Source organism: Lucilia sericata, unplaced genomic scaffold (assembly GCF_015586225.1).
Source record: "Lucilia sericata isolate MDLA Ls3-8-SP2 unplaced genomic scaffold, ASM1558622v1 Contig000003F_arrow, whole genome shotgun sequence".
Lineage (NCBI taxonomy): Eukaryota > Metazoa > Arthropoda > Insecta > Diptera > Calliphoridae > Lucilia > Lucilia sericata.
In genome coordinates, this window is record NW_023994044.1 from 1,877,837 (window position 1) to 1,905,261 (window position 27,425).

General features: G+C 28.7%; 1 protein-coding gene across 1 annotated transcript; it reads left to right on the forward strand.

Annotated features, from left to right (window-relative positions):
• The first annotated feature begins 16,267 nt into the window (after positions 1 to 16,267).
• LOC119599923 (glutathione S-transferase theta-1) lies at positions 16,268 to 27,037 on the forward strand. The gene is made up of 4 exons (XM_037949872.1): positions 16,268 to 16,565; positions 25,790 to 26,076; positions 26,332 to 26,467; positions 26,555 to 27,037. The coding sequence occupies exons 1-4, from the start codon at positions 16,445 to 16,447 to the stop codon at positions 26,719 to 26,721; spliced, it is 711 nt and encodes a 236-aa protein (XP_037805800.1). The 5' UTR covers positions 16,268 to 16,444; the 3' UTR covers positions 26,722 to 27,037.
• Positions 27,038 to 27,425: the final 388 nt, after the last annotated feature.

Below are 27,425 nucleotides of genomic sequence, written 5' to 3' on the forward strand. Positions count from 1 at the left end.
TCGAAAAAGAAATTAAATTTAAAAAAGGTCTCATTTTCGAAACAAAATTTTTAACTATTTTTTTTGTGACAAATTTTCTTTAAGCTTCCATTTCTTTTCCAATCCTGATGAATAGAAATAAGTAATATTATTTTGAAGTAGGGGGTCTCATTTTAATTTGATATTAATATTAATAACAAATTTGTTATATAAATGTGAAATTCCATCTTTTGAAATCATATATCCTTTAAACTTTAAAGTCCCTTTACAGGAGCATAAGAGCTGATTATGAAAAACTGAGTATACAGAGTTTATACTAATGGTCCACAGTTTCCTGTACACATAGATCTTTTCATGTGTGAAAATGACTGTTGCACGGTGTTATAAGACAACAAGAATTTGATATTGATTATACATACTGAGAAATGATCTACATCAAATGATTTGTTGATTTTTGAAATTATGTACGAAAGGACATAATCAGGATACTGAGAGATCATTCAGATCAAACGATGGTTTAACGCATTTAAACGATTTTTGAAATTATGTGCGAATGGACATAATCAGGATACTGAGAGCTCCTTCAGATCAAACGATGGTTTAACGATATTTAAACGAAATCAATTGTTTTAGCTTCTCCAAATTCCGATTAATTATTTTTAATGTAAAAACAAGAATCAAGTTCTTAGTGATGGTTTTGACTAAAGTATTAAGAAAAAATAATAATTACAAAAAATTTCAATTTCACTTTAAAAACTAAAGTAGCGAGTGCTACAAATAATAGCTAATCAATTTGATTACATATCCTCTTCATATTCCAATTACCGACTATGAGAGCCATGAGGAGAAGAGTCACACCTTGCAGGAGGTATCTCTGCCGAATAACAGCAAAACATGGCGGATCTAGAGTGGACGCTCGATAAAACCCGTAATCCCGGGCGTTATTCGTTCCGTGGCCATGAGATGAAAGGCACTACGTTTGTGTGTCTTATTACGGTGGCCTACGGACCATTCACATTCTCTAGTTAATGGATGATAGCTTGATGTTGACTCATGTCCTAATTCTACCGAGGTACCTATCCCAACAGACCAAGAAGGTGCGTTATTGAATCTGTATCTAACACACCATCCTCTATCGCCGACAAATCGGATCCCATAGAACCAAAAGCACCATCCTCCACAGAAAGACCAAAACTCAGTGGCGCAGCGGGGAGACGCGGAGACAGGACTGGAGCTGCACCCCAAGTCCTGTCCGAGAATGAAGTTCCTAGAGCTGAGATCTATGTGGGATACTTTTCGGAGAAGTCCGAAACGGAAACATTCAGGGTGTTATCCCTAATAGAAGGACAAAACTCTGACCTATCAGTAGAGATTTGGAAGGTACTGAACCGAGGAAAGGTAACATTTTAGAAATTACCTTTGCGATCGACCCAAAATCTGCCTCCAAACTTAAAGAAGAAGGCTATCATGTAGGCAATGGATATGGAACAGTTCACATTATCCCCACACATCGCCAAAATCGAGGGGCGATGAACGTCATATCCAAAAAGATTGACGTAGCCGTCAATCAACGAGGGATGTGACAAGACAGGCAAGATCGACTCAAAAGTTCCATCTTTGTCGGTCGTAAAGCCGTTCTCTTTGAAAATGGCTATCAAGACTGTAAGGATAGTAAAAATCTCAAAATGTCCTCTGCTAAAACTGTCAGTCCGATGAAAGGTACAACTCCTTCGGCGAAGAAGCCTAACTACAGCACCTGCTCCTGCCAAAGGCAGAAAGACGGCTAAGCGATCTAGCAGACATTAAAAAAATTCCCCAGTTAGCCAGCAACAACAAAATTTTCTCGAAAAGATACTCAAGATACTTTGATATTTAAGTCACATTTTAACCTCCAGGACCTAAAACTTGAAATATTGCTCGAAGTAAGTGGATCTAAAGTTTTTTTGGTTGGAAATCTTCTCAAAAACTAATTTTATATAAAATTCAACAATTTAAAGTAATTTTTTTTATTATCAGTTTATTTTATTTAAGAAATTTTGAATGTGGGACCCCAGGATGCACTAAGTAAGTTGAAATCGTTAAGGCAGCTGATTTTTATTTGTTTATTTAAAAAGTGCTTGGGTTATGTCAAAAATAATCTATTTATTTTTATTCTAACATAAAAATTAAATTTGTGTTTTCAAACGAAAAAATTTCAAACCAAAAACTGTTAATGAAAATGCTGATAAAAAGTTTCCAAATTCCAATTTAATTTTTCCCATTTTATAATGAAATTTCTATACAAAGTATAGAGAGTCGGACTACTTGTTATACTTTGTTTCTATATATGCTTTGAAGTTTGTGTAAAAAATTTATAAAAATAATTTCAATTCAGTTAGAAAAATATTTTAAAAATTGTTCTTTTGAATTAAAATCATATTTATATTAAAATCTTAGAAAACTAATTTGTAAAATTAATTAGAGAATAAATATGAGCTGTATTTTCGCGAACTGCCAAAATACGAAATACTTCTGCAAAAATTTCAATGTAAGATTTTTTAAAGTCCCTATATTACCGGGTAAACGCCAACAGTGGCTTGAAAGATGCAAAACCAACGAAGAAAATTTGCCAAAGAGCCTATGGTTTCTTCAGATCATTTCTTTAAAAGTGATATTACAATCACTTCAAAACGTGCAATATTGGATAGAGATTCTATCCCAATGACTACTAGGTATGTACATTAAAGTGATTCAAGCTTGTATGAAGGAAAAAAATTTTGTCTGACAGGCCGTCCGTCTAGAATTGTTCTATGGGTTGTAAAACTATGTCATACAAAAATTTAGGCTGATTGGATAACGTTAACAGGAGCCGCAACGGCTCTGAAGTTTTCAAGTGCATTTACAAAGGGAAAATATCGATTTTTTCAGTTTTTGCTCAAATTTGGCCATTTAGTAATAAATTTTGTACTTCGTTGTAAAGGAATCGTAATGTGCACAGAGTAAGCATTTCGGAAAGATATAAAACACAAAGATAGCTTGAAAACCCAGGCCATTAACGTGTCCCACAGCACATGAATTCGAAACGTGACAAAAAATACTTTTTTTTGGAATATATTCTAACAAAAACATTTTGTTACATAAATATATCTATAATTACTCGAATATTGCGTTTAGATAACGCAATCTTCTTAGCTATGGTCAAAAAAGTTTGATTTTTTCAACGGCCGTTTCAAATCTCCATTTTCAGTTTTTTTGAATCTTTGTTAAACAAATTTCAAAATTTTTAGGAGATCTCATGGGGATTAATGGTCAATAGATAAGGCTATTAAACAATAAAAAAATTAAATCAATACTTCTCACAGTTTAGCTGTACCTGCGATTTGAACTCGGCGGATTTCGGGAAAATCGCATTTTTTTTGTAATATTTTAGAGAATACGTATTAATTCATTACTGATGCATATTTTAAATAAAGCATTATCAGAGTATTATAGTCTAGATAATATAAAATATATATCCGAAGTTTTATTAAAATCGGACATTCTTAACCCATAAACTGTAGAGTTCAAAGGTCAAATTTCGCAATATATGGGAATTTTTAGTGTACCATATCGAAATAATATTTATTTGTCGGCAATCTTTACCAAAAATGACTGGAATTTATCGTATATAGTCCGATATTTAAAATAGAGTAAAAAAAGGTAGATTAACCCTTTAAGGCACTTGGGAATAATTTAACACCAAAGTTCAAAAATTCGAAAAAACACCTTCTATTTATATCTTTCCGAAATGCTTACTCTGTGCACATTACGATTCCTTTACAACAAAGTTCAAAATTTATTACTAAATGGCCAAATTTGAGCAAAAACTGAAAAAAATCGATATTTCCCCCTTGTAAATGCACTTGAAAACTTCAGAGCCGTTGTGGCACCTGTTAACGTTATCCAATCGGCCTAATTTTTTGTATGACATAGTTTTTAAATATAATCAATTATTAGTATAGTAAAATATATACAGGAGGACCTTGATTATCCGAGATGGAAAAATCAAATTTTTTGCATCGAATTAATTTTATTTTGGATTGACTTAAATTTTTCTGCATCGGTTAACCGTGATTACCTCTATTATTCGTAATTATAAGCAAAATTCTATTATTTTTTAATGACCAAGCAAAATCCTTATCATCTGTTCCCTGTTTTCTGACAAAATTAGAAGACATAATTTTAATTATAGGTCAATATTATGTATGAATTCATAGAGAATGTGTTTAAATTGCTAAAAATGTTTTAATGCGCACCGGATTTTGGCATAATACAAAAAGAAAGCAAATTATATGGACTATTCAAACAACTAACAAAAATAAAAAAACGCAAAATTTTCTTTACATTTGTTTACAACCGTATATATTTGCACCTAAAAGTATTAATGAAATTATTATAAGGATTTTTAAATGTCAAAAGTCTTGTGACTCTTGTTTATAAAGTAAGTAAGTTATGAACTAAGAGTACAGTTTTGAAATTTATGAAAAAACTCAGATAAATTTCAAAGCATTTTTTTTAGTTTTTGAAAGTTTAAATGTTCATAAAGTTGAGAGGTAATAAGCTAGTCTGAAATTATGGACATACGTGTGTTTTGGTATATTATACCGAAATGTATCAAAACATTTACTTATTTTAAAAGATTAACGCAAATACGAGGCATTTTAATTCAGTTTCAACGATTCTTAAAAATAGTTGATTTTACTCATATCCCCTGATAGAATTTAAACACCCATCCGATGAATTTGATTTTCGTATTTGCTGATGTGCCACACTTAATAAAACTTTTGCGTAATCACTTTGGGGACAATGGATATTTTTATAGAAATACTAAATTAACCAAATCAATTATAGAAGAATTAATTTCATTGTGTAATTTTCACCTTAGTATTTCTAAAAGTATATCACTTGAAATGCTAAATGTGAGAGGTGCAGGTATGTATGCAATGGGAATATATTTAGAATAAATATTTTAAAATTAAGCTTTGTGTTGTATAGCTCGACAAAAAGTAAAAACAGCCACAAAGCTTTTTTCGCACACCACAGCAACCGCCCTAAAACGTTGTGCACAACTAGGCGAAGATAACCAAAAGTTCGTGGAATGTTCTGAACCACAAAAAGATTCCCGACCCCTTAGCAAGGCATATGGGCTATCATCATCCAAAACAATAAAGCTCTTCCACTTTTGCTGGAACATTTAAGAATAAACTATGGGATGAATTATATACTTACTGCAAAATTGAACCAGGATGGTGTAGAAGTGCGATCCGCGCAAAGGGAGGATTACATGACCACTCATCTCCTTTAGAATTCAAATACCGATTTCGATCATATCTTTTAGGTATATTTATACATTTTTATATAATTTTTTTTTCTAAAAAATTACTTAATAACAGGTCGCAATGAAAACATTCTTTGTTCTGAAACAAATGTACAAAACTGTGAAGACAGAATTTTAGAATTTCAGGCAGGAGATCTTGATGTAACTTTAGGTCAACAAATTTTCAATTTTTTAAGATATAATGAAAACTCACTGTCAACTAATCCAAATTATATGTCAAATTTGTTAAATTTATTGTTTTAGATAAGAAAATTGTTAAACGATTTTATCTAGGCCGAACATTTTTCCGAATTAGGTTTTTAAACCGTCATTTAAAAGAAAACAAATATTCACACAGTAATAAAAATATGAAAAAAATTCTCACTTAATAAACCCGAAATGTGTTTTATTTATAAGTTTGTAGAGGAAATCAGTAATTTAATTAACTTCCTTTAATATAACATACATTTTATTCAGATAAATTAACTACACATATTTTTGTAAAATATTTCTTGAAATCCATTATTATTTTTAACATGTGGCAACTCTGTATATAATGTTTAAAATAAGGAGAACGTCAAAAAAAACTTATTTAAATTTAATTTTTTTGATTGAGACTACCTTCTTTATTTCTGCTATGTTTTTTTCTAGTTTTATTTAAATTTCTCAAAAATTAATTGTCAAAAAAATAAAAAAAAAATATATTTCTCGTTTACAAAAAATAAAACTAAAACTATTTCGGGCCATTTAACGGTGTAAAAATGCGCAAAAAAGTTAAAAAATCTGTTGTGTGTGTAAGAAAATGTGTAAGAAGTGAAATTATCTCCATATTTTCGCGAAAGTGTATTGTGAGAGATGTTATAGATGTAAAACAATGTCATAGTCCAACTTCTTATTATTCTTTGGTGGGATCCCTGAATTAGCTGGCAGATACCATACGATAAATCAAACGGTAATTATTTATTATTATATATCTATTTAGAACTTAATTTTTAATTAAAATTTTCAAAATTAATTACAAAAACTCCATTTAAGAAATCCTACCTTATGTCCCCTATGCACCACTATGAATCGTTTCTATAATTTTTTCCAATGCCAAATTTTTTGAATACAAATAAAATACGATGGAGCAAGAAAATCTACAAAATATATATATCATATGAAAGAAGAGTTAAATACGTTTTATTTGAGATAATAATCATCAAATTCTAGTGAGTAGTTTATGAGAAAATTTTGTTTTTACCATAAAATAAGGTCGTTTCTATTATTTTTCCCACCACTGTAGGCTGTGATGCAAATGCCCACCACACAATCTGGGGAAGTACAAATAACAACAAACGTGGTGAGTATTTAATTGAATTTATTTGTAGAAATAACAATATAACAGGCAAAGAATATAAAGAAATTGGGGCTTGCCAGTTGGTACGTAAAGGAGTTGTCATTCGGTACCTAACTCTAAGTATGTATTGGTAGAATTTTTGTATTAGTATTGGAGCTCCAACCACTTTCACCACACTTTCCAAACATACATACTTGCATAAAATCGTACATAAAAATTTTAGGAAAAATAAATAACAATTTCTACATTCGCAGATTTTTTAATTTATTTTGTCCACATCTAATCAGTAAACATTTAATAAATATATTTTTCGGACTTAAAATCTCTTTTTTGCAAAAAAATTAGTTTATTTTAAATAATTTTTTCATTTTCAATACCAAAATATACAACTATGTTTTGTCAATCTTAATTTCAACACACAAAAATTAATTGTCAAAAAAATTAAAAAAATATTTTTTTAGTTTGTGAAAAATAAAAATATTTCGGGTTGTTAAATGGGATAAAATTGTGTAAAGTTTAAAAAATTAAAAATTAGTTATGTGTTTGTGAAAAAACGTCGTTCAAGTCCTATTATCCCGGTATTTTCGCGAAAAAGTTTTGAAGTATTGTGAGAGAATTGAGTTCTCACAAGTGTGTTGAATTTACACAGAACTCGTCTGTGAAGAGAAGGGAATGTTATTGTTGTAAAACAATGTCATAGTCCAACTTCTTATTATTCTTTGATAACAGGGGTGATTAGCCCACTTTTAGAAATATTATTAGACAGGAGGTTTTAGACCTTAAACTATCTTTTCCTATACATAACTGGCACGTCTCAAGTGAAATATCTATGTCAGACCGTAAATACATATCAATGTTGTTTTTTAACACATAAACGCTTGGCAGATATTGTTGCTCCATCTATATGTATGGGTGGTGTAAATATTAAGGCATTGGAAATTCTTGATGTTCTGGGCATGAAAATACAGTGCGATGTCCGTTGGACTAAACACATTTTCAAGTGTCGAAAGAAGCATTCAAGTGTTTCGGTTTTTTGAAACGGTGTAAGACATACTTCATTCTATCTGATCTTCTTACTATTTACACCACTTATATCCGACGGAATGGAATGGAATATCGGTGACAGTAGGGTATCCAACTCTATTGATTCACTGGAGCACCGTCGCAACGTGGGGTGTATTTCACTGTTATATCGATACTACAATGGAATGTGTTCCTCTGAAATTAGGGAATTTGTTCCTGATACCCGTATATTCTTGCTAACACACGTCTTCAAGAACACACCCATTTGTGGTATTGGCCAGTGGACCGCACAACACTACAGGGAAAATTAATTCTTCAGCCGCACTGTTCGTATGTGGAATATACTTCCTGCAGACGTATTCTCTGCCACTTTCGATATAAGAGGATTTAAATCAAATGTCCACAAACACTACTTACTCTATCCTCCTTCCCACAACCTATTTTCCTAGTTCGAACACAATGCTTCGCATAAGTAGGGGTCATCCCTTGAATGCTGGACCAATGAAAAAAAAACTTCAAAAGCATAATATACGGCTTGAATGAGATAGACTTTGAGTCCAATGAGCTATGTACAAATAATAATGCTTATATCAGCAGCTATCTGTTAAAGTCTAGAAAGCCAAAAAGGGATGTTCCCTGTTAACAAAATAGAAAAACTGAAAAGAAAGGCAAGAAGTTTGTTTAACAGAGCAAAATGGATAGGTGACTGGTCCACGTACGGGCACTCACTGATTATAAAAATGAAATTAGGAAATCAAAAAGTTCATCATGGCGACAATATTGCGAAAAAGTTGACCAGAAAGACAAGGGGTCTAAGAATACATAATGTCAGACAGTCAACTATCATATGACGTCAGGTCGGGTGTCGTAATGGACTGTGTGACATCACTAAATAAATTTGGTAAATACAAATTAACATTATGTTGGATACCTAGCCATGAAGGCTGTTCTGTTCTGCCTAGCAAATAGGGGCGCCCATCGCCTAATTATCGGTCCAAACTAAAGACGTGCACAGTTACAACTGTTTGCACAAGTTTTGTAGTGTCTACTACTGTGAGTGCGTATTGATGAGTAGTTGAGTAGTTCTGGTACAAGTTGATATTGTTATTTTCTCAAACATAGGTTGTGTGAGTGAGTACAAAGAGAATAAGAGTAACATACTTGTTTTGATATACTTTTGCCAAACAAATAAAATAGATAATGTTGGTTGTACAACAAATAACTTATTGTATGCTGCAAGCGTATAAAAACACAGTTGTTTAGAAACATTTTTTTATTATTTTATAATGTATATTCGGTATCTCGTGATCTATAGGAGATATCGTAGCAAAATTTATTATAGTTAGAGCTGAGGTGTTTGCGTATCTTCTTACAATCTGTAGACTCCGTAGGTCCAATGGAGTCCAGTGGTAAGGCCCTTAAAATTGGTCACCTCGACCCAATTTTTTTAAAATCAATAAAAATGCATTTATGATCCGAATTAAAAAAAAAAAACATTTTAATGAAAAAATACAAAACAAAACTTTTGAAAGGGTCCTTAGTTTCCTAATTGAAAATCCTGATCTCAGTTAAATTTTGTCGAAATTCATCTCAAATATTCCCTAAATTGTAAAATTTGTAATAATATTTTTGGTCCACAAAAAGACTTTTATTTAGCGCATTTCAAAGGACAAAAAGATTTTGAATTTTTTCGAAATATGTAAAAATTATCGTAATTTTAAGAAAAGTTTACAAAAATATTTAGCTTTTTACTTAATGACTTTTTTAATTTATGTAGGAATTCTGAAGCACTAAAAGTAATTCTGTGGAATAAAAGTACTTCAAACAATTTTATGATTATTTTTTCTAAAAAATGTAGGAAACTTTTTGTTGTATTTTAATTTTTTTATCAAATAAATGATGATAAGGAATATCTATATATTTTCTTTTCATTTATTATTGATTTTATGTCGATTAAAAAATATAACTCTGGAGACCACCTAAGAATATTTATGTAAAATTTAATTTCAATATCCTCAATAGTTCACTAGAATTATTTTCAGAAAATGTTAAATTACTATCAGAAAATATCACAGAAAAAAACAGATTAAAAAAAAATTCAGTTAAACGATTAATCGAAAATTTTAAAATGTTTCAATTCATTTTGTGTTTGAATCATAAAAATGTATAATCAAATACGTATTTAACAACAACAAAATTAGAAACAAATAAAAATTTTGTGTGAAATCAATCAAAAATGAAACTTCAATAAATAAAATAATTGAAAACGAGGTTTTGCTAATTGAAATCGTTTTTCAGTTTAAATAAATATTAAATAAAAAAACTGAAAACTGAACTAGAACTAACTAGAACTGAACAAGAATTGAACTAGAATATTAAATAAAAATATAAAAATATAAATAAATAAAAAATTTAAAATAAATATAAAAATATTCACTAATTTATTATTCATTTATTACATATTTTTCTTTTGTTTTGAAATAATCTTATTTAATATAAATAAACATACTGCATCAATATAGATTATTTGTATTACTATAAGTAACAACAAATAGTCAAAAATATTTGTAGTACAACAGTTATTTGAGAGCAAGAAACAAATACAATACAGTATTCAACTCAAAACCATAAGCAACTGGTATTGTTTTTGTGGATAGAGTGGATGAGCACAAGCAAAAGCATACAATATCAGTTACACTCATTCTCTCATTTATACTTATAGTATTAGGTACTCACCATGGTGTATTTGTTTTACAAATACTTTGTGGTGTACTACTGCACGTCTTTAGTCCAAACCATTCTTTGATATCACACAAGGGTATGTCAGAGAAAAATGCGAATCGTGGATCGAATCACAGGGAAGCTACAATAGGTCTTGGACAGATAAAGAGCTTAATTAAGCTATCTAAGGGAAAATTTCAAAAGTTGTTATCGCTTAACAAAAACGATCTTAGAATACTAATGGAATTACTCACGGGACACTGCGGTCTCAGATATCACCATTTCATCCTAGGTAATCCCAGATTTTGTGGCTGTCAGGAAGAAACCTCTGAACATATATTGTGTAACTGTCCAATGCTAGGATCACGTCGAGCTAGAATCTTGGGTGCTGCTTCACTAGCCCCAACGTCTCATCAATCAAACCCGTTATTTTCATGAGTGAATTGGTCCTGGTATAGTCGCGGTGCTTAGTGCCCTCTTTAATCTAATTTAAAAAGTAATCTAGAAAGTGTCACTCACTGCCTCATATTTATTGAAGAACACATTTTAGTTGCTCCAATCGTTCGATAATCTAGTGAAGTTTTGCTTTATTAAACTTTGATAGTCTAGTCGAGTTTTGCTTTTTTTAAAGTTAAATATTATTATATATTAATCATCCCCCGTTTTTAACTAAACATGATAGGAAGGGCTGTCACAACAAGCTCCGACAAGGACATTAAAATGCCTAAATCAATAATCTTAAAAGCGAGGTGAAATCATTCTATTTCTAGGCCAGATAAGGGGAGATTGATTGAGGTAATCGAAATAAACATCCATCGAAGCGAGACGGCTACCAAAGTTCTGATGCAAAAATAAAGATAAGTAAGATAAATAGGTATATTGAGCTTCACGCGATATTTTTGAAATTGTGATATATATTTAATCAAAGTTTTTGGATCAGCACTAATATTGGCGTAATTATTTTCTTAAAATTTCAACACCTTAATCTGCATATCTGCGGCCAAAACATCGATATTTTAATAGATCGAAAACTGCTGAGCATATCTCAAACTTTAGTGTTCAATTCTACAGTAAAATTTAAGGTATGGACAATTTCATGTCAAGTAACCCAACTCAAAAAAAATAATTTTGACGAAATTTGCAAATTTTATCATCACCTCCGAATTTATTATAACTCTACCAAATAAATGTTCCATATATAACATGTATGCAATAGTGCAAAGTGGATGTCAGTTTCATGACTTCTTTAATAGCAGTGCTAATACAATTCTAAATGCCTTACAAAATTCAAACTATTCCGCTGTTAAAATTTTTTTAAAAACTTCAAAAATTAATTCAGATTGTTAATTTAATGAAATTAGATCAATGGGTTATTGGAAATAATTTTGATTATTAATATTATTTTATATATTTTCCCATATTTCTTATATTTTCCTTAAAAATATTTAAAATATCTTCCAAAAATACATACAAAACAAATAGCCTGAACCAATGAAACATCGTTTTCGAATCATCGAATTTGCATTGATTCGATTATTCGAAATTCTCGCATAAACACATGATCTCAAATGACACGCTATTGTTAAAATCAAAAAAAAATTTTTGAAATATTTTTTTGAAAAAAGTACATCTTTGATTAATTCTAAATGCATTTTTGGAGCATTATAAAAGTGTGAAATTGAGCTCATTCTTCTGGATGTAACATCCCCCAAAAAAACAATTTGCCGCTTTGTTGTTACGATTTATGTCGTCAAAATTTTCTTTCTTCCAATATCGCGCCTTCACTTGACGACTTTTCCGGATATAATGAAGATGTAAATCGAGGAGTTACTGTATGACTTTTTGTGACACGTGCACTCAACAAGCACAAATTTATACATATTTCGACTTTTTAAAAGCATCTTAAAAAACAAAATATTTAAACATATGGTTTATTGTGTAAAGAAAAAAGTTGGGTTTTTTAACATTTATTGAATTACATATGGTTTTCTTTGGATATTGTACATTAAGTTATTTTTAAATAACTACCAATAAAATTATCCCTTGCGGACAAAATTTTTAAACACAACATTAGGGATTTGATAGTATGTATTGGAAAAATGTATGTATTTTTCGAAACTTTTTAAATAATGTCATGAAATAATCCTGATTTTAGTCTTAGTGTCTTTAACACAAGTAAATGATAACTGTTCAATTCACAACACATCCGCTCTGAAGGTTTCAATTACACAAAACTGAAATTATATTATAATCAATTCGGCTGATTTCTCATTGTCATAGAAATTTAGTAAAATAAAAGTTCGGTGAGATCATGAGACATACGACTTACAAACAATTTTCTGTGCTGGAATCATATTAGCCCTTTTTGAGAAATTCTGAATGAAAAACAAGTAAGAGTACCTCGGCTGTGCCGAATCTTATATACCCTTCACCATAGTGTTTTTAATTTTTCCTAGAAAAAGAATAGAGATGTATAATAATGTTGACAAATTGTAATGATGGTCTTGTTAGAGATAAGGAGGAGGCAAACATTTTTTTCATTTCAGATCTAGACATATAAATCTAACTCTGAATTTTGATATAAAGATACCGGTTTTAGATGTACACAACCGAAATAGTGGACCATAAAAATCAGAATTCAATGGTGGAAAAATAGAAGGTTGTTTAATAAGATCAAGTTTACAAGACAGTTTTGTAGTTGATTTCAAAAAGGGAATCGGAGTTCATGTTTTATTAATACACGTACATTAGCAAAAGTTCAGCCTACCTTAAGAGTAAATCTTTTGACAGTGCCCAACATATTGTAGTAGATTGTAATAAGTATGCCAGTACGGGGCGAGGATCAATAATCTGGAAGTTAATCCAGCGAAATTCATATAAATTTTGCTATATTTTCTTAAATATTTGCCGGAATAACAAAAAAAATATTTATTATAATGTTCTAATAAATTTTCTAATTGCAAAATTTTTAAGTAATACTTTATGTTTTTGTAAATTATTCCATAAAAACAGTAAAAGGATACAGCTCTAAAATATAACGGTGCATTGAAATGAGGTGTATTTTAATTTCTAATATTGTCAGGACTGCTTTAAAGTATTTTCATTAATTTTTTTCTTTGTTTACATTTAAAATAAGTGTAAGAATAATGTCGGTACCAAAGATACTATTAACATTAGAGAATTAATAATTAAAATCAGTAATAAAGGAAATTATTTTGAAAAATGTTCTCAAATTGTATCTAGGCCACTATATATTGTAGAAAAGTACAAAATACGCAAACAATGGGAAATACAACTGGAAAAATATATTTTTTTTTACAGATGAAAGTAAGTACAACATTTTCGGATCAGAAAGCCGAATATTTATATGGCGTAAAAAAATTCCGCTTGTGAATTAAAAGAAACATAAAGCAGGTGTAAAATTCGTTGGTGGTAGAGTAATGGTGTGGGATATAATGTCTGTAGGATGTTTCGGAAATATCATATTCGTGGAAGGACAGTGATCAATATAATTAATTAAATATTTTAAAACAATATTTGGAAGCCAATGCAGAAAAAATTATATTGTGGAAATTACAAACGGAATGGCAAACTTATACATATATACACTTCTCACTCCCCCCGGGAGAGACCCTATATTGGTGTGATTGCAATCCCGGGGAAAAGAGGTGCTACTGACTGGTGATGATCAAATGTATCCTCGGCCTTTCCTTGGAATAATTTGACATGGAGTCGAACCAGAGAACCACATAATCTGGTACTACTGGTGGCCAGTTGCCCGCAGTTGGTGTTAAGTGTATATGATACAGGATGAATGTAGGGGTATACGGATCTTATCCGCCTAGAGTGAGGGTGTCGGATGTTGTTCTCTATTGAGTGTGTCGGATAAATAAGAAGTTTGCTGGGTTGAATGGTGATGGATGAAAGGTATCTTACACAAGTGATACCATTGTATTTTCCTTCCTTGTCCAAGTATGTTTAGGAAAAACTCTGTTCATGCCAGATTTACCACAGTATGTTCTCTGTGAGTAAGAACAAAGTCATCGGCTTATTTGATGGACATGGACTTACCTAATTTAGAACACGTTAAGTTCTAAGTATTAGGATGTATGAAAAATTTTTTGACTTTGATTATAAGGATGTTGCATTTAAGAAATAATTTACAAAAACATAGAGTATTATTTAAAATTTTTCCAATTAGAAAATTTATTGAAACATTATAACCTATGATAAAAAACAATTGTTTGTAAATCGGGCAAATATTTTAGAAAATACTACAAAAAATGTTTTAAAATATATTCCGTACGGAGAATTATTTGAGTCTGTGTACATATGTATGTATTTAGTTCTGCTTATCCTGGTGATATAACGCAAAAAAAATCTTTCCAAGTGATCTTGATTTGATCGCATAATAAAACATTTATGAACTTTAAAAACATCTTTAAAAGGCCCACATTACCGTTTTGTCTCATATGAAATTACCCTCGAAACGAGTGAGGAAACTGAGTCAATTGTACTTTAAAATTCCGCTCATTATCGAACCATTTATATGTATAACGCGATTTTTAGAGCTGCTTTAACTAGTTGATCAAAATTATACACATGCTTCAATGTGTGCACGAGTCAAGTTTGATAAGGGGGAGTGATGGTGGGGCATGTGTATACAAAACAACGAAAGCTATAAACAAAACAAAAATGAGAAAAAACAAATGAATATACAAACAAATAAAAATAAATATTGCAAAACTAAACGATTAATTTACGTTTGTACACACATATGTATACATACATATGGAGATCGACCGACCGGCTTTTTATAAAAATCACTGATAAAATTGAAAAACAAAACAAAAAATAAAATGACAAGCAAGAATGTTAAGTATATACGACTATGTCGAATTGTTTCTACATTCTTCCAAATCACCAAAACAGATTCCACTTAAAAATACTCGCGGAAAGGATATGATTTTGCATACAATCCTTTTCTCATTTGAAGAATTAAATATTGATTGATCATTAACTCAAACCATTTTCTCTTATAAAACTGCATTACATAACTAAAGAAAAATGTTTTCGATGAAATCTTTAGAATCTTTTGTAATCGTTATAAATTCCCAATTTCAATCGTCCCAGCGGTAAAAATACCCATTATGTACTCGCTTATTTATGCATATCAATTGATATGCTTTCACTTTAATTTATCATACCTAGGCTGCCCAATGGTTGTGCTGTCCTTAGAATGCAAGCCACGATATCAGTAGGTGTTACTAGAATTCGCTTGCATAATAAGTGGAGTTTTAAGCAATTTACCTTATTTTTTAATTCCGTTCCTGCCATTTACATTCTAAGTACTTAGATTGCTCGCTTAGAACGTCATACTGATGTCATCGCATATTATCTTTTCATTTACCGCTGGGGTATTAAACATTTTATGGGAACAAATTTTAACTTTTGTTTGTTTGATAATTTATTGCAAGTATGTATATTAAAACAGAGTGATAAACTAATAATACTCTCAATATAGTAGGGCTAAGTAAAACAGAATGCCACAAAAACATCACACATATGTATACATATAAATAAATATACATACATATATGTATGTATGTTTGTACATACTCACTTAACTTGTTTGCACTATTGTATGTATGTATGTATGTATGTACTATGTTACGATCAATATGGAAAAGAGGAGAGAAAATATAAATACTGCAGGTTCATACGAGCACAAGTAGAAATATGTACATTTGTATGTATGTATGTATATTGTTTGTAGTGTTACTCAAAAATTTTAACTTCAATAACAAGTGCTGGTGATGGAGACAACTGCAAATGTACTCAAACCACAGACCATCAATGCAATCGATAGTCATATTAACTGATCTTCATCAGCGAATTAAGCTCAGTTCAGTTTTAACTGTATCCCAGTGAAGACGAAATAATATTCCTAGAATTTTAAACGAATCGAAATTTTCTTTTACCTCAAAAAATACTTGTATATCTAACAAATCAAAAAGCAAAGTATAATTCAAAAAGTTAAATAAAAAATGCCATTGCAACCAATTAAATTTTACTACGATTTTATAAATCAATCCAGTCGTGCTTTATATATACTTTTGGCAGCTTCGAAGGTTCCGTATGAAGCGGTTCCAATCTCGGTACTAAAAGGTATGTATAATGATGTTCCTTTAGTAAACTAACAGCCGTTACCAATAAAATAGTTAACAATAACATTCGGTATTTATAGTTATGTATGTATTTACAATAGCAAATATTCTATTCTGTGTGCCCATATAATTTAAAAATTTTTGAGATAAGGACCTTGATATTAATCCTTAAGGGAATAAATGGTACTTTAGTTTTAAAATTATATAAATTTTACAAAATTTAAGTACGATTTCTAACCCAGGAAAACAGGGGCTTTGCTGCGGAATATTATATAGCTGAATGTTCATAGCTTCTCCTTAGTATTATTAATATGGAGTTAAATGTCTAAATTTAGGTTGAAGGCTTTCGAGCTATAATGCATTATTTTTTCATTGCACCGCAAAATATTTTGATATTTTAAAATCTTAATAAAAATTGCACGGATAACAACTTTTTCATAATTTTTGCTTCATTCATAAGCTGAAAATTTATGTTAACTGAGATTGTTCTATATTTATAACTCTCGAAAGAAGAACGAAACCTTATTATGTACATATGCCTATTCTATAAATACGAAATGTTTAAGCACAACTTAATAAAAGTTTTTATTTATCTAAATCTCATGTGAAATGGAAGAAATTAAAAAATTTCCCAGTAAAAACTTTCATTACCATGTAAGGGGTTAAAATGCTACAATTTACTTACACAATAGCATTTTAAGTCATTATTTTAACACGGTGATGTCATTGGAGGCAAGTACTTACCTCAAACGATTACGAGTAATTAGAAAACGCATACAGCTTCACTGGCAAGACGACTAATGAATTATGAAGTATTTATATAACACATTATTAGTAAGACCTTATTACACTACTTCTATGTAATCCAGACGATATGTAGTAGTCATTGAAAAGTATGTTGTTAGGTAAATAATTACAAATGAAAGCCGTTACCTAGTTTTTGCTGGGTTTGTTAATTGTTTATTGTTTTAATATGAAACATTTATATAAAATTCATAATTTGAGAAAATTGTTAAAAATAATATTAAAAATATTGTTCGCAACGGCACCTTTTATATATTATTTAATATATTTGTCAGTCACATATGTAAAAAAATATTTGGTTTCGCATTTAAGCTTATTGGAATAAAAAGTCACCGGTAGAATTAAATTCATTTTCAGTGTCCTCTAATGTGGACTTTACACTATGACTTTACGTACATACGTATTTTAAAAAAGAAAATAAAAGTCGTATAATTTATACTTTTAGCGTTCACACTATTGGTATGTATAACACAATAACAAAGTGAAATGGAAACAGCTGTTTCATTTTTTTGTATGTGTTTACCTGAAAATACACCCCTGATCTAACAAAACTTTGTCACATTTTTCATTCGTATTCTCTCTCATGTGTGATTGCTTTATTACATATTGCGTTAAGAATATCCCATCCGTTCTCTTCAAATGTAAAAGGGGCTTAAAGGTTATTATCAGAATTTTTTGTGCTATATATTAGTGTCACATGTAAATATCATCTATTTAACGCACAAGTTTAAAGAATGGAATAAGTTCTCATTCTTACAATGCAATTATTCCTAATTCATACTCTCATTTAACTACCAATAAAAAATTTTATGTGCGAATTACACAATTTGTACGTTGTGTCAATTACCTTACTAATTACGAACGAATGACTGTCATCTCTTATTTGTTGGATTAAACTCTCTCTGGAGAGTGGCTGCTATTCTTGGCAAATATATTATACATATTTTTTGCAAATTGCAGATAATTTATATATTAGCTAAAATACTAACATATGTTTATATTAAATGCAATTCACTACATATTGCTAATAAGCTTCATTTAAAAAAAAATAGAAATAAATACCTAAAATGTACACATTTTTAAATCTGCATTAAATTTTTATTTGCATTTATTAAATTTAGCATATTTGCGCTAATAATTAGATCAAAGTTATTTATAATGTCGAATAGATTGGAAACAAAGAGGTTTTTCATAAAATACAGATACATACTTACACGCGTATACTTTTAACCATAAAATATATAATTCACAAAGAATAAAAGTAATAATTACCTGTGAAAATGTGAAATTATCAGTTGGTGTATATGTACGATTTGTGAAATTTACCATTAAATATGAACCTTAAAGTTCGTTATAAAAAATGTTTTCAAAAACAATCTGGGTCCAAATTATCGCATTAAATGAATGAGGCCGTGAATGTTGAAAAACTGTATTGTAAGAACATGGTATAAATTGTCAAAAAGTAAAGAGTAAAAGGTCTTGGACACATACCAAAATGGCTACCTCAATTAAAATATTACAGTTTGAGAAAGCCAATTTGATGTACATATATATGATTAGTAAAAAATAACTTAATATCGAATGCGCATAACTCGAATCGCATAATTCTAATAACAAAAAATCTCACATGTTCGAGTAAATTTCACTTGTGATCGACTTAGTAATTAGCCCCAGATTAAGTACTCAAAATCGAGCAATATATTAACTACATTTTACTTTAAAACCGAATGCGCTAATTCGGCATGATTTTCTAAGGTTGACTACAGAGTGGGCGCTACAAGCAATGCGAAGCTTTGCGCGAGAAAACAAAGCAAAAGTTTGTAGCGGAAAGCTTCGCATCGCTTGTAGCGCCCACTCTGACATCAGCATAATTCTGGATATTTTACCTTTCGAAAATACAATTGATTTATGTAATCTATTTTCGTAATGAAACATTTGACATTTGAGAAAGAAAATTATTTCGAATCACTTCCAAATTGAGACTATATTACACATATGTAATATAATATACAGACTGCAGTATGTATGAATGAATATACATATGTACATACATACATATATTCATTCATACATATTAATTAAATACATAAAATTTTTAATTTATAAACTTGTTAATCACAGTTTATTTACATGTTTGAAAACCGGATTATTAATTTTTGTTTATTACTATTTGGATATACATAAGTATGTAAATGAAATTGTCACACACCTTAAAAGAGAATGAAGGCATGTTAATATTTACATACATATCTACTTACAATGTATAGTATACGACAATATTTTGTTATTGTTTATCGAGAATAATGCACAAATATTTGTTATTAAAAATAAATTTTTAATAAGTAATAATGCAATAATTTTTGTAAATATAAACAAGTTTATATGAGTATTTTGACATTTTTGGCAATATGTTGTAATTTGTTTTAGCTCTGTTTTCTTAATTGGTGCTTTCTTTACAAATCACACAAAACTGTGATTTATTGCAAAGTTTGAAAATGGTTTCGTTATATGGACGATTAATTCCCTCAAACAAAAAGGGAAATAAAGAATATATTGTAATTAATATATATATATTGTAAAAATTAATCTATTACCTATTAGAAAGACGAAATGTTAATTATTATACCAATTGGTGTTATTATTATAATTATTTTTATTTAATCTATGTGAGTTAATCATTCTGACAAGTGAAAAAAAAAATATTGTTTTACATTTAATTTTAAGTAACCAAATTTAAAGTGGGGAAAATTTATCGATTGTGTTGATGTTTGTAATTCAAAAATATTATTGAATACATACATATATATATATATATATATATATATATATATATATATATATATATATATATATATATATATATATATATATATATATATATATATATATATATATATACATGTAATAGATATCATATGGTAAAAATTGTGGACCTACTCCCATAAGCCTCCGAAACAATTATTTTATTATTTAACAGCTTAAAAAATTGTCAACCATTAAAGTTCCGAAACAATTATTTTATTATTTAACAGCTTAAAAAATTGTCAACCATTAAAGTTCATATTTATTATCAGAAAAACATATTTTAATATTACATAGTTATGTACTTCAGTAAACGTCAAAAAAGTACTTTGACAAAAAAATAAACAAAAAAATCCTAAAAATAGAGTTAATTATTTTGGCAATTGAGCCATCCGTTTAAAGCTTGCAGGAAGACATTACTATTAAAATTGTAATCAATAATATTGTGTCTACGCTTTGCTAAAAACTTTTATTACCTTAACACTCAAATTGTTAAAGAAAAAACAAAATTATTTCTGAAAAAAAATAAAAATTTATACACAACGAATGCAAGAAATTCATATGCAAGAGAGTAAATGAGTACTATACGTTACGAATATGTTCACCTTCAAATCGTTCTTTGTTCTAACAGTTCTTTGAACCTAAAATTTTCAAATACTTATGCATATTTGAGTATGAAACATTGTTTTAGTTCTATTCCAAATATATTAAAGCTTTTATTTGCATTTTTATTCGATTATTTTTTAACCCAGAAATAAACTTGTAATAGCAGATTTAATTAAAAAACTAGAAATTGTGATGTAAACAACACCATTTTATTATTCCAGTTGATTTAAAAACGCTTATCCAAAAATAAACATTGCTTCAGTCTTCATATATTTTATTAATAACGCAGTTTGACAAAATATAAAAGAAGTCAAAACCCAGGGAGTAAATTATATTTCTACAGAGATGAAGCCAAATGTGAGCTATTACGTTTTTTTTTTTTGGAATCTAAAAATTTAAATGGCGGCGCATAAAGCAAGCATAGTGCCAGGGTAACACTATGCTTGTTCAAGAAATACCGAAATGACCTATACCTTTGTATAGGAAGCGAGATCGCTTAGACTTAGCTAATGAGTTTTATGATCTCCACCAAAATCTCCACAAAAATTTTCTATGGTCCTTCACCATGTATCAAAGTAAAAGTTGGGTTATAAATCCGAATGCATATGGTCAATATGTAGAACTCGAAAAACAGTAACACGGTACCGTTATCCGACGCAACACACTAAACCAATGCGATAGTGAAACGTAAAACTCTCGAAGGCAGAGCAAACAGGACGGCCTGATTACCCTTAAGAGATAATGGCAATGACGCACGACGATCTTCCTTCACCCAGAGCTGAATTACGAATGGAGCAATTACGTTTAGCATAGAATTTAAAAAAATTTAATGTGTTAATCAGGCTTTTCATATAATTCTATTCCGATAGAAAGTGGAATTACAAACGAATTTCAATTTTATTTTTAAAATCGAAAGAGGTTTCATTTTGGAAACGTTGCCCTTTTTACATTTTCTGAAACAGAAAAATACTAAAATAATTATTATTAAAAAATTAAAGAAAGTATTTCAAAATTTAAATATTAAAATTTGAATAATTGTTATGATTTTTTTAATTTTCTTTGGAAAAATACTTTCATTTTAGTTTCTAGTAAACATTTGCATATCAAATATAATGTATTAAGTCGGATTATTCTAATTATAGAACTTATTTTTTTAATTGTGTCATATAACCATATTTTATTGATTTAAATAAATATTGATAAATTTACACTTGTGTAAATTAAATCTTTGTCTCTTTTATTTATTCACGTGAATGCACATGAAAATTTTAAATACTTATTTTAAGTCCACAATTACAAAACAATGAAATTTAATACAGAATTTCATAAATAATTAAAATATTTTATTATACCTACCGATGTCTATAATAAATAAACCTATTAAACATGTATAATTGATCTACTTTCATTGTATATTAAATTATTGCTTAAAAATTTTTGAAATTTAAACTTTAAGTTGGGTCGTTTTCAAACCCTTGACCTTAAACGGCGTCAATTAAGCTGTGTATGTATGTCCGTCTGTTTGTTAAGGCCAATTTTCTGAAGACCCTATATGTATATCTACGGAATCCAAATCTTCAATAATTTTGTCAGACATGTCTTCGAGATATTTTATATTACACCATCACCATAAGTAACAGAGATATTGTTAAAATCAATGGCAACTTTATTCTGCCTCTGGATTATTTTACCATAAATGTTACTTGAAACTTTAATCATAGTTAGTTAAGCGACGGTAGCATAAAATATATTCTTTGCTAAGTATCTTTTTGCATTTCATATCAAAAATTTCATAATTTCATTATATTCGAAAAATAGTTTTAATATTTAGTACAATCGCTTAATATCCTCTATTCTGTGGTAGTATAGAGTACACTATCGCTCATGGAAAACTTTAAATTACGTTTAATAATTAAGTATTCTATTTAATCATACAAAATATCAACAAATTATACAGATTTGATGTGTGAATAGTTCGATCATGATTTCATTTCATGATGACAAATACTTTCAGATTGATTAATGAGCGTGAGAAATTGGTATGACTTAATAATTATTATAATTAAAACTGTCAATTAAAACTATATAAATTGAAAAACAGAAAAAATAATTTTACAATTAAAAGGGCTTACTGCGGTAATATGATAAGTCTCAGGGTTTCATAAACTATATTACCATAGCCATCACCACAAAGATATTGAGACTTGGATCAACTCTATAAGGTTTGAATCTCGCTCTGTAGTAAGTGAGACTAGCATAACACAAAAAATATACATATGTACATATATCCGAGATATTAAAAACCCCGATTGTGAGTTATGTACGTCTTCTAGTAAATAATCGATATGTTGAATCATATTATAAACCCTTAAATGTACATATCGAGGGACTTTATTCAATAGTCTCTATCTAAAATAACACAAATTTTCAGGAGAGCAAAAAAACTGTTTATTTCGCTAGTTCGTGAAGATTTTTGAGTTTTTTCTTCTACAATATATTTTTACGACCGTATTATAAATAGTTATATAAAACGAATTTAAAATTTTGCATTATTTACAAAATTATTCACAAATTTATATCAGATAGAGAGTTTTTCATAGAAATATAAAATTTTTATTTGATTTTATATAAATAAATATTATATTTTATGCAATTTAGTGAAGTAATATAAACCAAATTGTTGAAAAAGCAACAGATTATAAGGTTTTGGTCCAAAATCAATGTTATATCGTTAAACACGGCAATAAAATTATTCAAATTAGTATCATAATGAGCAATATCTCGAAAACTATTAAACCGATTTCAAATATTTTGCGGATTTGTGTTCAGCATGTCCAAATTAGTAAAAACACTTGTTTTGCAACATAAAATTATCCAAAATAATAGAGTTTGAAGCAATTTTTGGATAAGATAGAGAGTTTTGCATTCAGAATTTTTCTTTTTTTTTTTTTTGAAAAAAAATTTTTTTTTTTTTTTGAAATTTATGTCACTGATGCGGGATAGTTTGCTGGATATTTTGCCATTAAAATCATATTTTCATGAGACTATTGAATATAGTCCCTCGATATGCAAACATATTTATTTAGGAGTTCTTTCAGAACTTCGAAATGATTTTTGTTGTCACAAATCTAATTTCTGTGGAAAGTTTACGGAATATTATTTAGAATACATTTATAAACCTTAGAAAACGTATTCTTACGTACCTTCTGAAAAATTTTGATTAATTTTGGTAGAGGCATTAAACATTTATAAGTCATTTTAATTTTTAAAGTAATTTTTTGAAGGGAACCTTATATGGGTGTTCGGGTCAAATATGGTCCAGTCGCCACAAGAAATGCACAAGTTTTACATTTTTATTGGTACTATTATTTTGAAATATAAATATAATCATACCACTTTCAAGATAAATGGTTCTTATGCAGAATAATTGAGTGTCTTTAGGAACATTTATTAATAGATTTGTTAAGTATATTTAATTGAAAATTTTATTTATTTTTTGTTGTCACGTTTAAAGACAACGGAATCCAATAAGCCTTTTGTTTTCTTTGTCAACAACACCTTTGAACAATCTTTAGAATTTACTGCTTAAAATAACTATAAAATTGATAAAATATTGCACTGTGTGTGTGTAGATACAAACAGAATTATCGCACAAATAAAATAATAAATGGTGGAAAAAAACGTTTTTGTTAATTTCACTTAACACTTGAAACTTATTTAAAGTAGCCGAATTAATTAGATCCATTAAGTACACTTAAAACTTGATTTTCGAATTCATATGCAATAAGTTAATTTATCGGTAAAAAAAATTAATTTTTAAAAGAAAATTTATAAAAAAATATGAAGTGAAAACATACATGTTTGTATACGGAAAATTTTTGAAACCAATTTACTAAATAGGTTTCAAAAATATTGTCAGCGTAGGCATGCATACATACATATGTGACAATTTTTATTGTTGATAATTTTATGATTGTTTAATAATAACAGTTTTTTTCTAATTGTCATTGATAAGACTTTTTAATAAAAAAATCTTTAGATTACAATTTATTTTCCATTATTAAAAAAATTAATTGGTATTTTATTTTAATTTGACGTACAATGTACAATGTTTATATACATATGTAAGTAGGTATGTACATATATGTATGTATGTCGATATATTATAAACAATAATTTAATGGAAAATAAACAAAATGAAACAATGAATTGCACAATTGTTAATAATGCATAAAACATTTAAATATTTTTTAAAGCTGACCTATTTAAAGTAACGATTTTTTAAATAAAAATATTAGCTCATTTTCTTTTATAAGATCTTGTTAAAAATAAGTATAAAAAGTGCAAAAAAGAAAATTTTAAAATGAATTTTCAACTACACATATGTTATAAAAATACAAATTGAAATTCAAAACAAATCTATTTGTGTTTATTTAAATTGAATTATTTATATATTTATTATGAAAAATTGGTTGGTTACTATAACTGATAATTAATTTTTGGTAAAAACAAATGTTATGTTTATTGTTGGAGTTAATTTTTTCTGAGTGTGATTAGAATCACCCCATACTAAATGCCAAATATTTTAACAGATGTTTATTTGTTTATATACGTATGTACATAAATATATATTCAAGATTTGATAATATGAATAAATATTTACCGATAAGAATAAAACGTTCTTATGTTTTATAAATTTCCTTTTGAGCGTTTTATAAGTACATACTTATAATTGTTTAGATATTATATATATTTTAAAATAACGATAAGAATTTTAAATTTTTATTTCTGAATCACATATTTGCCTATACAGTTTTATACATTTAAAAATAAATAAAAATTTATTACAAATGTTGTATATATATTTTTGTATATTTTTTTATGATTAAATTAATATTATTAAAATGTCCAAAAACGGTCAAACAGAATAAAATCTGATAGGGCCTAAACCTTTAATATCAAAGAACTTATTTAACATTTTTTTTAATATTAAATTTATCTAAAATTTTTCAGGCGAACATTTGACCGGAGAATTTCGGGATAAAGTAAATAGATTTAAAAAAATTCCAGCCATTACCGATCATGGATTTCAATTATCAGAAAGTGTTGCTATTTTCCGCCATTTGTCTCGAGAAAAACTTGTGCCAGAACATTGGTATCCTCGCAAAAATTTAGGTCGCAGCCGTATCGATGAATTTCTTGAGTGGCGTCAACGCAACATGGGTTTGGCGTGTACCGATTATTTTCAGCAAAAGTGGTTAGTGCCATACTTGCAAAAAACCAGACCAAATGATAATTCGGTGAGTATAAATAAACAAATATTAAAACCAAAACAAACGAAAATAGTGCACAACGGAAGTATACTGCATAATAACTTTACCTTGGCAATGACATTGTTAAATCTTTAAAGTCTTGTTTATTTGCTTAACAAACTCTCATCATATGTCATGCCATATGCATAAATTAAAATTTGAAATTGAAACAACATAACATTTTCATCTCTTTTAATGCGCTGCTCATTAACATTTCTCTTTTTTTATTTAAATTTTTTCTAGGTGAATGTAGCCGCTAAACAACTTGAGCACACACTTAATGATTTTGAAAATCTCTTTTTGCATTCCAAAAAATTTATGGTAGGAGATACTGTTTCATTTGCTGACTTAGTGGCAATTTGTGAAATTGATCAGCCAAGTAAGATTGATCTTGAAATAACCGCATACAACATATGTAGTATATATATTAACATACACAACTTATTTTCTGTATTTTTCTTTACAGAATACATTGGATTTAATCCATTTGCCAATCGCAATAAATTGTCAAGATGGTATCAATCCGTTCAAGAAGAATTGGGACCCTACTACAAAGAAGTAACAGACAATTTCGAAAATAAACTGAAATCTGCTGAAAAGGATCATAAAGAAGCAATTTCACTGAAGCAATAACAACAAAAAACGTCATTTGTTTTTTCATTACTACTTTGTAAATTATTAGTTATTAAGTTGTGTCGTTATTTTCATGTTTATTGTTTAAATTATCAAATTTTGAAATTGTTTTTATTAACTATTAGTATATTGTATATTTAAATACAAACGATAAGTGCATACGTGTTAAGTATGTTTACATAAATATGTATGTTTATAATTAATTTTCTTATTATTTATTGAAAGCGCTGACATTTTCTAATAAGTCGGAAATATTCGTATACCTAACTAAAGGACCGTTTTCACCTATGAAATATTTGATGAAAAAGAAGTAACCTCCTTTTTTTAATATTTTATTAATCTTAAATGATTTGTATACACACCCAGCAAAAACTTACATTGAAAAGGAAGGGATTAAAATGCCAAAATTTACTAACACAATAGCATTTTAAGTCATTATTTTAACACGGGGATGACATTGAAGGCAAGTACTTACGCTTAAAGTTAGGTTACTACGATCGCCTGCGAATAGGGAGTTAACTAAGTAATTTGGTTCTGAGAAAAAAATTCTACGAGGATACGTCCACTGCGTCTATTAGTCTTCACAAAAAAAAAATATTTTTTTATCGTTAGTGTTAAAAGCTAAGTTCGAAAACAAAATATCATGACTAAAAAGTTGTCAGTCATTACTAGACTCCTTCTAAGTAATGCAGAAGGTAGTCAGT

Bases quoted from the DNA above. Each gene is read 5' to 3' on its own strand.
- LOC119599923 (XM_037949872.1), top strand. From the start codon at position 16,445: ATGCCATTGCAACCAATTAAATTTTACTACGATTTTATAAATCAATCC. The intron at 16,566-25,789 runs GTATGTATAATG...AAAATTTTTCAG, and splicing joins TCCAATCTCGGTACTAAAAG to GCGAACATTTGACCGGAGAA. The intron at 26,077-26,331 runs GTGAGTATAAAT...AATTTTTTCTAG, and splicing joins CCAGACCAAATGATAATTCG to GTGAATGTAGCCGCTAAACA.